Source organism: Accipiter gentilis, chromosome Z, assembly GCF_929443795.1.
Source record: "Accipiter gentilis chromosome Z, bAccGen1.1, whole genome shotgun sequence".
Taxonomy (NCBI): domain Eukaryota; kingdom Metazoa; phylum Chordata; class Aves; order Accipitriformes; family Accipitridae; genus Astur; species Astur gentilis.
Genome location: NC_064919.1, coordinates 73,539,115 through 73,552,949, shown reverse-complemented (window position 1 = coordinate 73,552,949; position 13,835 = coordinate 73,539,115). Strand labels below are relative to the sequence as shown.

General features: G+C 39.8%; 1 protein-coding gene across 5 annotated transcripts in view; it reads right to left on the bottom strand.

The window, feature by feature from the left end:
* The window catches only part of FYB1 (FYN binding protein 1), a 69,873-nt gene extending 56,816 nt beyond the window's left edge, over nucleotides 1–13,057 (bottom strand). For 3 of the 5 annotated variants that reach the window (XM_049794787.1, XM_049794788.1, XM_049794789.1), the window contains exon 1: nucleotides 12,708–12,932. In XM_049794787.1, the coding sequence (XP_049650744.1) occupies nucleotides 12,708–12,710 (3 nt within the window). In that variant the 5' untranslated portion in view covers nucleotides 12,711–12,932. Of the gene's footprint in view, nucleotides 1–12,707 lie in introns of all 5 variants that reach the window. The other 2 variants (XR_007505042.1, XM_049794784.1) reach the window with 2 other exon arrangements.
* Nucleotides 13,058–13,835: the final 778 nt, after the last annotated feature.

Genomic DNA, 13,835 nt, shown 5'->3' with positions numbered 1-13,835 from the left:
TTCACAATTTCAATTACAGTTAATCCAGCATCAGATATTTTTGTCTATCTCTTATGAAGGATTTTCAGTTTCTTGTCCTTTGCATTGGGAAATTTCTTGAAAAGTACTGCTGACTCTAGCAGATCCAGCTGATTTGCAAAGGCCAGAAAAGTAAAGGTGCTAAGCACTTTCATGGATTTTGTCCTTTAGTAGCATTTAATGACCTCTCTATAGATTCTCTATTCATAGAATCATAGAATCGTTTAGGTTGGGAAAGACCTTTAAGGTCATTGAGTCCAAATATCAACCATGCCCACTAAACCATGCCCTCAAATGCCTTGTCTATGTGCTTTTTGAATACCTCCATGGATTGTGACTCCACCACTTCCCTGGGCAGCCTGGTCCAATGCCTGACAATCCTTTCAATAAAGAAATTTTTTCTAATATCCAACCTAAATCTCCATTGGCACAACTTGAGGCCATTCCCTCTCAGCCTATTACTAGTTACTTGATAGAAGAGGCCAGTACCCACCTTGCTACAACCTCCTTTCAGGTAGTTGTAGAGAGTGATAAGCTCTCCCCTCAGCCTCCTTTTCTCCAGGCTAAATAGCCCCAGTTCCCTCAGCTGCTCCTCATAAGTGTTGTTCTCTAGACCCTTCACCAGCTTCATTGCCCTTCTCTGGACACGCTCCAGCACCTCCATGTCTTTCCCGTAGTGAGGGGCCCAAAACTGAACACAGGACTCGAGGTGCGGCCTCACCAGTGCCGAGTACAGGGGAACAACCACCTCCCTGCTCCCGCTGGCCACACTATTTCTGATACAGGCCAGGATGCCGTTGGCCTTCTCGGCCACCTGGGCACAAACTGCTGGCTCATATTCAGCCGGCTGTCGACCAGCACCCCCAGGTCCTTTTCCATCAGGCAGCTTCTCAGGGTTTATAAGCAGTGCAAACCCATACAGAGCAGTTGATGGAAAGTGACGTGTACTATTAGCAATTTGTAAACTACTACAAAATGACATCATAGAATAATAGAATGGTTTGGGTTGGAAGGGACCTTAAATATCATCTAGTTCCAACCCTCCTGCCATGGGCAGGGACACCTTGCAGGTTGCTCAGTGTTGCTCAGAGATGTTAGATGTAGCACTAAGAGTTGGACCAGATGATCTTTCAAGCTCCTTCCAACCTGGACTGTTCTGTGATTCTGTGATAGCAGTGACTCTCAGCTTTGCTTGCAGTTTGGTTTTGTTGAAACACTACCTCCTCTCTACCTGAACTGCAGGATAAAGTGTCTCCATGCAAGCAAATGTTGTTCTTAGCACATGGCTGAAGAGAGCTTTCACACAGGCAGTTATTACCCATCAGCCATTCAGCTATAGCTTGCTGGACTCTGCAGCTGGACTACCAGCTCCCTGTTCCACAGTCTGTTCCATGAGTTCAGTCACTGTAGTCTCTGAGCAGTGGCCAAAGCAGAGTGAAACAGGTCTCTGTGACAGGACGCAGTTAGGGTTCTTTTTTTGTAGACCTAAAGCTGTGTTGTAAGGAGGTAGGGAACAAACTGGGATCCCAGTTTGTGTGTAGTATCAGGTAGGAGGATAAGGATGTAGAATAATGGTCTGGGTTGTGGAAGGGAAGATATATGACAGAAGTGTGGGAAAAGGAAGACAAGAACACATTTTGTGTCCAGCTACTGCCACTGTGCAAACAGACTTCAGGAATCCCCTGTATAGGCCTGGCATGCATCCTTTCTTGCTGCAGACTCATTCTACTTATTTATAAATCATCGTTCATCTGTTTGCCACACATCCTATGCACCGTTTCTGCAACTCCTCCTGTAAGTCAACAGTTTAACCACATCAGTGGAAAATTCACAACAAAAAAAATAAGCCTATGCTGTCATGGTGTTCAGTCACCATACTGTTCAGATGTACCTTCTGAGGAAGTAATACATTCTTAGTGTTGATGTGGGGCATGGGATACCTAACAATCGCACTTTTAAACTCTTTCCGCAGAAGGCTAGAAGCCTGCATGACGACCTCTACTATTTTTCACTGTGGTTTGTAAAGGTGCCTCACTCATGTCCCCTCAGGTTTTCTGCTATGGAAGTTGAAGATTGTTCTGTGTCACATGTCACTGAAAAAAATACAGATTAAAAATAATCAAGGAAAGGAAAGAAAATGAGAGAAAAGGAAAGGGACTGGGGCATGGGTGGAGAGGTGCTTTTCAATCCAGATCATTTCACTGGCTGAGGTTACAGGACACAGCATTCATACCAGCAATATAAAGAAACATAGGATTAGAGTAACTGCTTAGGTGAGAAGTCCCTAAACTACTGTTGCAGTGGAGGAGAAGGAAGATAGGAACACATCCTTTGAATGTAGCTTCAGGGCAGCTTGGTTGGTTAGACAGGAACAAGCAAAATACAAACATAGTGAAGTTTGTGTGCTACACATAAGCACAATCCTTATTGTTCCTATTTCCCACCCAGTGCGTTACTGCTAGGTGTCCCATATAAACCTTATGTTATTTTGTATACTTTTCTTCCTGGACTATCTGACCAGTCACAGAACTGCTCAAACCTCAGAACTGCTCTCATGTAAACAATCTCACATTCTCTAGCATGAATTTCCTCGTGTCAGCAGCACATTTTCAAGGATTGTCAGACATGAAATCAGACATCTGGGAAAATGTTCAATCCAGAATATTAAAGTTTAATTAAAAATAAATGCAGGCCTTTATATTGATTTCTTAATTTAGTACAATTGCTGACATCGGTATCAAAGACAATGATGTGGCCTAAATAACAACAAAGAGCATGCTCCCACAGCATAAAGCTTTCAAAACACAAAATAACTTCAGAAATGTTCCCATGGCAGTTTTAATGGAAGTCGATAAAGTTTAAAAATGAAAACCCAGTTTAATCGAAACATCTTTAAAAAGAATTTTTCAATGAAAATTTTCCTAAGCACTTCTGCCTAGGATTTGCATACTGCCTGACATCCTTTCCATAGTCTGATCCTTTGGACTTTTAAAAAAGTTTACTTTGACTATCAATGAATTCTGATCGCTGATCCTTAGCAGGTGATAGCAGGTTGGTCACTAAACCTGCTGGCTTTAAAGTGACTGGTTAACCTGTGATATAAACCCATAAACAAAACAAAGTGAAAGTTACGTAAAATAAGAATGCATTAATCTGTGCCTCTGATAGTGACAGCAGAAAACCAGGACCAGTTTTCCATCTGCTGAGAGTCCTTCTGGTAAAGTCAGCTTATGCAGAGAGTGTACACAAACCCCATATTCTGAAGTCTTGCTGGTACACTCAGAGTTTCTTCTTTCAAAAAGAATACTTCCTCCTTCCTGCCCTACTCTTCTGTCTTTTTCCAAGATGACCCTCTCTTCTGCTAACCTCACTTTTCCCTTTTTATCCCATACTTGGAATGTGCTACTTGGGAAACGAGAGATGAATGGGCCATGTGTCCCCTCTTCCATCATACACCGTCCCGGCAGCCAGATGGATCTCACCTTTCAGCTATTGAGCAGAAGGGAACCCTAATTCATGCAGCACTTTCCCTGTAAAATTACTGTGTTCGTATTTTTCCTGTGGTGTCGTTCCCGGGTGCTTGCACAACAGTGACCTCTAACGGAGGAGCCACTCCCGTCACAAATCATAGCCTCACCTCATTAATTTAGGTAGGGAGGAGGGAACTCTGGGAGTCATCCGGTCCAACTGTTTGCTCAGAGCAGGGACAAAGTCACCAGATTGATCAGAGCATTCTTCAGTTGGGTTTTGGCTAAATGCAAGGATGAAGAATCTGCAACCCCTCTAGGCTGTCCCAGCATTTGGTTTTCCTCACTTAAATGAAAAAGAAAAAAAAAAAGGGGGTGGGGGGAGAAATTAATTGGCATTTTCCTTTTTTGCATCTTGCTTCCAAATGCTTCTTGTTGCCCTTGCCTCTCATTCTATCCCTGTGCATCTCTGAGATGAGTCTGACACCCTCCCATTAGATATTTGAAAACAGCAAAAATTTCTGCTTTGCATTCTTATCTCCAGGCTGAACAGGCCCAGTTCTCTCAGCTTCTTGTCTATCATGCGTCCTAGTTCCCTGATTACCTACTGTGAGCACAATGATTTGGGTTGTTGCTGTTATGTCTGCTCAGTGCCTGCCTGCTGCCTTAGAAGCACAGTTGTTATGGCTGCTTTCTTAACTTTAGTCAGGCAAATTTAGTTGCTTATCAAGTCTGTTATTTGCAGACACTTGAATCTGCTGTCTACAGAGTATGTGGGAATGAGAGGGGGAAATTCATCTGGGTGTCTTTCAGTTTTCCTGTCTCCTCACAGAGGCTACAGGCCATAAAGATAAGGAGGCAGCATGTACCAGCCTTTCTGCTCCAAGGGCTAAAGTGTACAGGGAAAATAAAATTTTCCATTTTGTTGTTGTGCAGGACGACACTGCCAGATTTATTGCTGAGCACTGGCTAGATTGAAAGGTAAGGCCAGTCTGCTAGACATCCATTAGAGGATGGGTCATTGGGTAGATCATCAGTTGCACAGGATACTTCTATCGTGGAGGATAGGACAGCTACAGACTGTGGTGGGGAGGAGAGCAGCAGGAAGCAGAAAGGCACCAGTGGTTGGCTAAAGGAGGTCCATATATTGACTGTTCATTCTTGTGGGCTACTGCATAAATCTGAGCCCTAGCAGCTGCTCTTGGAGGCTGAGGAAAAGAGATTTGGTGGAAAACTCATGTCATGTAAGGAAAACATTCAGATCAATGGAAACCTAGTTGTGGAATAATGAATGAATTAGAGTCTGAGGTCCAAAAAATGATAAGGTGGGACCAGTCGTAGGGACTGGACCATTGCAGGATAAACTGCAGGGGCTGTAAACACTTTAAGGGATAATAAAGATTGTCAAAAGGATTGGAAAATAGTTTAAAAAATTACTAAAGGATGGAGCAGATCAACGGTTGTGACTAAACTGTTGTTTTGAGAGGCTTTGTACAAGACAAATGAGTGTGAGCCTGGAGACATGATTTCCAAACATTTTTCCTTCTCTAGGGAGAATAAGAAAACCAATCTCCCTGTATCTTATCTTCAGAATCAAAATGCAGATGCCCTCAGAGGTTTAGAGAAGGGTCATGGTATTGTAGAGGTTGTGACACTTCTCCAAAACTTTGTTACACAAGTGACTAAGGGGAAGACAAGCTGTTAGAGATGTGTCAGCAGAAGTGAAAGGAACACCCAGCCATAGCTGTAAATCCAAGTTGCACAAGATCCTCTGATCCCCATTTCATTCTGTGAAAATGTAAGCCCCCCAAAATGGTTAAAAAAAAAATTTGCCAATATTTATGGATTGGATTTGGCAAATTCCTTACGTGATCCAATCTCAAACATGTAATAAATTGTTCTCATGAATTTTCCACACCTTTCAGTGATGACATTACAAATTAGGGGCCATTCTTCACAACTTCAGTGCAAGAACATGGGTGAAGCTTTCTTTTTGTACATTTCTATGTATTTTTTCTATTCTTAATTTTCTATATACTCCAACTTTTGCATTGAGGGATGCTACTGAAGGCAGCTGCTGTTTCTGTTCATTTCAGATTTTTCATGTTAAGAGTCCTGAACTCTGATGGACAATTACATATTTTATTTTTTTTTAGTTTGATTGATTCTCTTAATGAGAATACAAAACTGTATGAATGTTCTCTTTGTAATAAAAAATAGCTAAAAAATATTACTTTTTATTGAAATGATCCCACAAATCCCATCAGGTTCTTAATCCCAGACTGTTGATTCAAGCATGGATGACTTACTGATAAGTATTAAAACTTTGCACTTACAACTTACCAAAAAAAAAAAAAAAAAAAAAAGTGCACCTGTAGATATCCTTGTGTTATCTGTGTTAAGCTATTAGGAGACATTCACAATACACTTATGTGAGACAGGTCTGGAATAATTGACTACAAAAAGGTGTCATGTCAATATAAATATTCAAATGAGAGTCTCTTATCAGAAGAAAAAGTATATTAGGGCAAATGTTGCTAAATCCTGCCTTAGAGTGTGACTGTAGAGAGCAGCAGTAGCTTTAACAAATGGTCACCAAACAGAATTTCAAGGAAAGGAACCAAGGTGTGGAAGCTTTTTCTTGAAAGCAAAGTGTTTTGTTTTTTTCCCCCTCCCAATTCCTTCTAACACCTTTGGTGCTTTTAAAAAAGCAGATAGCTTGGCAGCACTGGAGAAAGGAAACTGGGAGCCCTGCATTAACTTGTGCAAATCCTCTTTGTCAGAGTAGGAGAAGCTGACACATAAAATCCAACATTTTTCATGTTATAGTTCAGGTGGCAAAAAAAAGATTGGGGTACTTTTGTATCTTAGAGTGAAATAAACAAGCATGTTCTATATCAGCTTCACATTTAAATTTATTTATGAATGTGATTTATCTTTGTCTAATTTATATACACCTAACAAATTTTCCTATCTTAGCCTTTACTCTCCCCCACCCCCCACCCCCCCGCCCTGGAATAGGAAAAGCCCCAAGGGATGAAGGTTGTATGAAGGTTCAGCAAAGGTATTGTTGTTCTGAAATTAAGAGGTCTCTGCAAGAATGTGTTTTGTCCAAGTTGCAAAGTACAGTGGTGGGGAAGGTTGGAGTTCATTCCACTCCTCTTAAATAGACCAAGATGTTTCTTGATTTCAGTGTCAATGGGCTGAGCTCAGACATGGCTGGATGTAGCAAGTCCTGGTTTGCCAATGGTTTTCCTTAGTAATGTCCTGGGGCTCTTGTTAATGCCTTGCAATAATATCATGGGGTTCTCAAGTTGGCAGCAAGACACTGTAGTATAACTAGGATGCCAGAGTTTGGAATGTTCTGAGTGCAGTTTTGTCCTCTGTGCCAATACAGAAACATCACTGGGCATTATGTGTGCACAGAGCATAACTGTCATTTAGTACTGTAGACAATCCACTACTGTTGCACTGCTTGAGTAGTTTTACCATTACAATATTTTCCTCGGTGTCTTATACAGTGAGCAGAAAAGCTTTTTTTTTTTTTTTTAATTTCACTGGGACAGGTGCCCATTTACAATGTTTTTGAAAGTAGCCTAAATATCAGGAAAAATTTTCTCTCCCTCAGTGTTTCTCCACTTCTTATGCTCCCACTTGGTCCTGACAAACAGAAAATTGTGTCTGGCTCACAAAGACAAGAGTATTCTGAACATTTTGTTATTCTTAGCCCTGCGAGTAGTGTTTTGCACAAATTCATTTCAAAATGTGCTGTGTTCCCAGTTATGCAAGACACCTGGACCTGCTGGTCTTCTGTGGCTATCTGAGGTCCAGTGACCTCAGCGATCTTTGCAGGAAGGTAGAGGTCTCTTCACACAGGGTTTCCTGTAAGACTGGTCCCTCTGAGTGTGGTTAGACTTTCAGCTTGTCATGTAATCAACTATCATATATTCCTGTGCAGAATCAGTAGGACTGCATTGAGACACAAAAGTTGGCTGTAAAATATTACACTGAAAGACAAGGACTTTTTTTTTTTTTTTTTTTTTTTTTTTGTCTGGTGAAATAATGATCTTAAAATGTATTGTGATGGCCTTATATCCCTCATATGCCTGCTTTTGCCCATGCCAGAGGAGAATTAGAGGCATCCCTGTGCATGGAGAAATGGAGTCCCTTTTAAAAAATTGTCATCTGCCTTTTACTTTCATTTATTTGTATATAGTTTTCAGAAAACACGGCCCAAGGTGTGTGAAACCCACAGCTCTCCTGAGAGTTCCCTAAGCACCAGACCAAAGCTGATTTATGGTTGATGGTAGAACTTCCTATTTGTGTTTTGATGGTGATCTGCTTTGCGTGAAAGATGTGAGGATTCTTCAGTTCAGAGAAAGGTTAAGCATCTCTCTAGCTTAGTAATTACAACACTTACTTAGAAGTGGGCAGACTTAGTTTCAATGCACTGCTGCAAACACTGCTTAGGTTTTTTTATGACTGGACCAGAGATACATCTTTCCAACATGTCTGCTTTGGTCACTGAACCATTGAACCATTGGTATGAAGGTAATGCAGCAATCCTTTGCAAATGGGCCTGCTAAATCTGATGAGACAGAGAAGATTGCCTTATTTGTGAACCTGATGGAATGAGGCAGAAGCCCTCTTAAATGGGGAATGGCATACCGATGAAATGCTATGATTTTAAAATCTAATTAGGTTCATTGCAGAACATGGGCTGCACTAGACACTGCATTCTTAAACATACAAATCTTTATGCTGCTCCTCATGGAGGTATCCAAACCCTTTGCTCCCTATCTTATAATGGAATTTTTTTCACTCTAGGCCTTGCCTACAATACAAGCAGAAAGGCAAAGAATGATTCTTAGAAACCAGCATCTCAGCTGGGCCACCTAACTTGGGCAAGTGAGTTAGTACTGGGAAAGTTTTTAAGAAAAAGCATGTTCTCACTGAAGGCTGATATGCTTGTCCACACTGTGCTAGATGTAGAAACCTCTCCTCTTTAGAGGAATTTCTCCATTCCTCATGTTTCATGAATCTGTTGGCCCAACTCCTGGTTAGTGTTGTATTTCCAGTTTATGGAGATTTTGATCTGGTATAACTCCTTGGGTACCTCTGAATAGCTTTGCATTGTGCAGTATGGACATTCCCTTAAGGCATGCAGAATTAGGTGGCAGATGAATATCAACTTTGAAATTTCTTCCCAAATGGTAAGCCTAGGTACCTAAATGATGGACATAGGTGCTGAAGGAGGCACCTTTCAGGATAGAATAACAGACTTGGTTGACAAGGGAAACATTCAAAATGCTAATAGTTACATACTACACAAAAATATCACAGCAGACAATCTTAGCAAGCATATCAAGAAACGAACATCCTAGCTCTGAGATTAACCGTTAATACATTTCTCATTCCTCTCTGTCACTTCATATACCTGAATCCTGTCTAAGGATAAGTGCCTTATTCCACTTTTGGCTGTGCATGCTTAGGTCCCCTCTTTCAAAAGAATAGCCCAAGGAAGCACTTCTTCAGTTAAAGTACAGATGGAGAGGGCTGTGAGTCCCTTCTAGCAGTTAGGAGTATGGGCTTCAGTGTCAGTTCCCAGAATTGCTACATAATGTACAATGTAACTACTTGTGAATAGGAAGAAGCTTTTTCTCACTACCCATTAAAGTAGACCCCCTCACTAAGTAGCTGTATTTTTTGTGTGAGAAAAATTTGGTCCCAAAGGATTAATGTATTTACGCTATCCTGGAAGAAGACAAAACCCTTTCCAAGATGAATGCTACAGAACTACAGCCCTGAACCCTGACTGAGTTATTTCATGGCAAGTTATAGTAGCTGTTCTCCAGGAAGTGCCTGCGTGGAGACTTCTTGTTTATAGTCATATGAGGTGAGTGACAGAGTTTGTCACAACTCAGATGCAAAGATAGTAACACTGATGAGGCAACGTGAATGCCTTCCGAACTGAGACACCTGGAAAATGTGCTGTACCTCACTTTTTAACTGCTGTTATAGCTCCATCTGGATGTGACATGATTCAACCCCAGCCAGCAAGTAAGCACTATGCAGCCACTTGCTCACCCCCCACCCCCCATCCCCTCCCCCCCCCCCAGGTGGGGTGAGGGAGAGAATTGGGAGAAAAAAGTAAAACTTGTGGGTGGAGATAATAATAGTTTAATAGGACAGAAATGAAGAAAAGAATAATGGTAACAATAATAAAAATACAACAACAATAATAAAAGAATTGGAATGCACAAAACAAGTGATGCACAATGCAATTGCTTACCACTTGCCAACTGATGCCCAGTTAGTTCCTGAGCAACAATCTGTTCCCCCTGGTGAACTCCCTCCAGTTTATATACTGGACATGACGTCACATGGTATGGAATATCCCTTTGGCCAGTTTGGGTCAGCTGTCCTGGCTGTGTCCCCTCCTAACTTCTAGTGCCCCTCCAGCCTTCTTGCTGGCTGGGCATAAGAAGCTGAAAAATCCTTGACTTAGTACAAACACTACTTAGCAACAACTGAAAAGTCAGTGTGTTATCAACATTATTCTCATACTAAATCCAAAACATAACACTATACTAGCTACTAGAAAGAAAATTAACTCTATCCCAGCTGAAACCAGGACAGGATGTTATGACTAAATAGATCCCAGCAGTCCTCTCTGCTTTTCTGTATTTTAAGTCCTTTTCTTCTCCTTTCCTTTCTTCTCCCCCCCCCCCCTTTTTTTTTTTTAAACAAATAGTAGATCCAAATAGATCAACCAAATGCGTATCTGCCTCAGAAGATTTATCTGAATTCTTGTCTCAAAAGTTCTTTTACTTCTTATAGTATACCTGAGAATCACCAGTATCACTGCAAGAAGACAGGCATGTTAAGGTCTGTTTCTCTAGGTGAGAAATCAACACAGCTTGGCTTGGCTTGAAGTCAAAGGAAAATGCAACCATTTTCCTTCGTGTTCATCAGCTTCAATCTCACATGAAGCTACACCTGCCAGCAGCTATTATTGTAGATCTAGTAGTTTTTTCATCTGGAATTATGTCTAAGTGTTTTGTTTTAAACTTGGCTCTATTATGATGGTCAGAAATGAAATAGTGAATTCTCTGTTTTAGTCCCCCCTTTGCATCTCTGGATTCTACAGACCTAGCTCTGGCACTTTCAACTCTTCCTGTATGCACTAAAACTGGAGCCAGCCTCAGCCAGATTATGTCCAATCTTATGTTCAAAAGGTTTATTGGCTTTTTTTGTAGGAAAAAGTTTGTCTTCCCAACCACTCCAACCTCTGTCTACAGTAAAACTGCCAGAAAACAAACTTTCCTACATTAAACCTCCCACCACCTTCTTCAGTTACTTGGTTTGCTCTCCTCCTAATTTTTTTTCCTGTCTTCTCATATTGCTATAATATTAATTTTGCCCCATACAGCATCAAAGCAAAGACCAAAGAATGTGACCTGCTTCCTTGGTGAGGCTTCTGGGTTGCCTGTGATGCAAAGATGAAAGCACTTTTTTCCCCATAGTGCTATATAACATTGTCAAAGAAATATAGTAAGCATATGAATTCATGGTTTGCATTACTTTGAATTGTCATTCATATTTGGATTCAGAGAAAACAACCTGGAGCTTTGAAAAGTTTTAAACAAAAAAGTGAAACTGTTAATTGTTGTTTATTTTCAAACTGCATTTGGCAACAGCCGAAGTCCTGTGTTCAACATATTTGCATATTTACATACTGTTTCCAAACAAACCCTTTTGTGAAAGCAGCTAGACATTTGAATCATGCCAGAAGAGTAACTGTGTGTTTGTCTTGCAAATTTTAATGTAGGGTTTTGCAAATACAAAGGCTCTATGTATATTTGGGGTCTTGAATAACTAGCTCAAGTTAAAGCATCTCTACAGCAAACAGAAATCAGCAGGCAACAGCACAGCAAGCTGCTAGCTTGGTAGAACTGTTGGCCCTATTCAGATCCCATTTATCCATATGTAAATCCGGAGTAAATCAAATGACTTGAGCTGAATTATTGGCATAAACAAACATAGTATTTTGCCCTTTAGTACTTGATTCTACAGAGTGGGATTCATTACAATAGAAATAAATAGAGAAAGAAATACCTGTTTTATATTTTAAATATAAAAAAATATTACTTACGTAAACACTTTGAGGCTATTGCTTCAGATTTAAGAAGAATTTGATCATTGTTTAAAACAGAGGCAAACTCAACCAAACCCCTCTGAACTTTGTGAAACATTGTTAAATGTGAACTATATTCTGCATTCAACTGTATTTCACATTGCCATTTTTCAAGTGCTACTTGCAATGGGCAAAGTCAGACCTTTTTCCCCATAAGCATACTGAATTCTATAGCTTAGGTCCCTCTATAAGTTTCATGAGATACCTTTATTCTGTTGATATAAGATTGACAGCTTCAAATAAAGAATACTTCTTTAGTAATACTACCTTCAGGGAAAGATAGCTTTATTTGGGCATATATACCATGATGAAAGTATGTAAGCTACTCCAGGAGTTCTAAACTATTTTGCAGAGCAAAGATGGCCTGAAAAGCTATTCAGATTTCATGCTTCTAAACATTTGTCTGTAAAGTAACTTTTTTTGAAATTATTGATTTGGTTTATTAATAAAATACTTATCAAACCAGATGCATATATAGAGTTTGGAATTTTAAAGAAACTGTCTTTTTTAAGGAAACAAATTCTACAGTTTAGTAAATAAGCCCCAACTATACTGAAGATTTACATATAAGTGCATAAATCTTGAGTGGTTCCCCCCCCCCCTTTTTTTTTTTAGTTACAAAGTACTTCTGAATCAAAATAAGATACTGCAATTCCTTTCTGAAAATCTAATTAAAATGCTTGACCTACTCCCATTTCTTGCTTGGTGTCGCATTGACGCTTGACTGCAGAATTCCTCTAGATACACAAACTAATTTGTCAGCTTAGCCTTGAAAGAAGCTGTTTTCTCTTCCTTAATTTTGAATGCCAGAATCAGTAAGGCGCAAACCAGTTCACATGATGAAGGAGCTAAAAAAACTAAAAAGTTTTTTCGTGCCCTCAAAAGCAGGAAGTCAGTTGCAAGGAACTGAATTGAAAGCTATTAGAAATACATTTAAAGTTTTACAGTCACATCCACTGCAGTTTTAGTACTGAATCTTATGCATCCATGTAATAAAAAGTAAATGAATAGAGCTCTGTACTTACCATAGTTTCACGCTCTCTGTCTCCACAAGACTGCTAAAGAGTATGTACTGTACTAGAGAGAGTAAAAAATGTTCTTTGTCCGTCACTGTGCACTTCCTTTTTTTGAAAGTGTATGTGGTCTATCCAGCCTTCATAGGAAAAGATACCAGCAAAATCCTCGTTTTGCATGTTATCAGAGACCTAACATTTGTTTGGGATACACTGTACCACTGTGAAAGACAAATTACAGTGTATGAGCATTCATTCATTTTATGACCTCCAAGATTATAATGAAAAACAAGTCTATGCTGGTAAGAAAATGATACAGTTATGTTTTCACTAATCTTTGACTGAATTAAAAAGGCAAATGTATTTTTTTTTTTGTCTTTCCTATGCAGGGTTCCTGAATTTTTGTGTATTCAGGCTTCACTATTAGTCCCATGAATGTCTCCTTCTGGCTCAGATTTTCACGGATGTTTAAAATCTGAAGTAATTTTCTTCCTTTAATAAGCTGAACTGTATTTCTGTCAATTAACCTTTGACTATTCAGCTCTTCATAGCTGATATTATAAAAAACTAGGGTTGTCCTGGTCTGACAGGATATTAAAATTCTGCACTGCTGCAGACTTCCTATGCACAAAAATTGAAGGAAGAAATGGCATATGGCCATAAACCTCACTGAGATAGTTCTAGCAAAAAAAGCTAAGGCAGAGGGCTTAATGAAAAGAGATGAAGGAAGGAAGAAGAGGAGTGAACTACATGCTAAATGCAGGGGAGGGGCACCACTGATGTGTTTTGGGTGATGTCCAACTATGTAATAAAAAATCAGTTGAGTCTGCAATAAGCAAGCTTCTCTGTAGGAAGTCGTGGGGGACAAATAAAAATGATAGTAAAGTAACAGAAAATACAGTATCTGTGCCACAAGCAAGATTTAAACTGCATTCTCTGGTGAAATCAGCATTTCCCTATAATTTCACTACTAAAGCACTGAAAGGGTTGCTGCATTGCTCTAAGTCCCAAACCACTGGTTTTCAATTAAACTTTCAATGCAATATATCAATATTATCTATTGCATAGATAATAGCAACTACCACTACAGATACCTCTCGTGGCAATTAACAAACATATTGCCTGTTTTCTAGAAAGTAG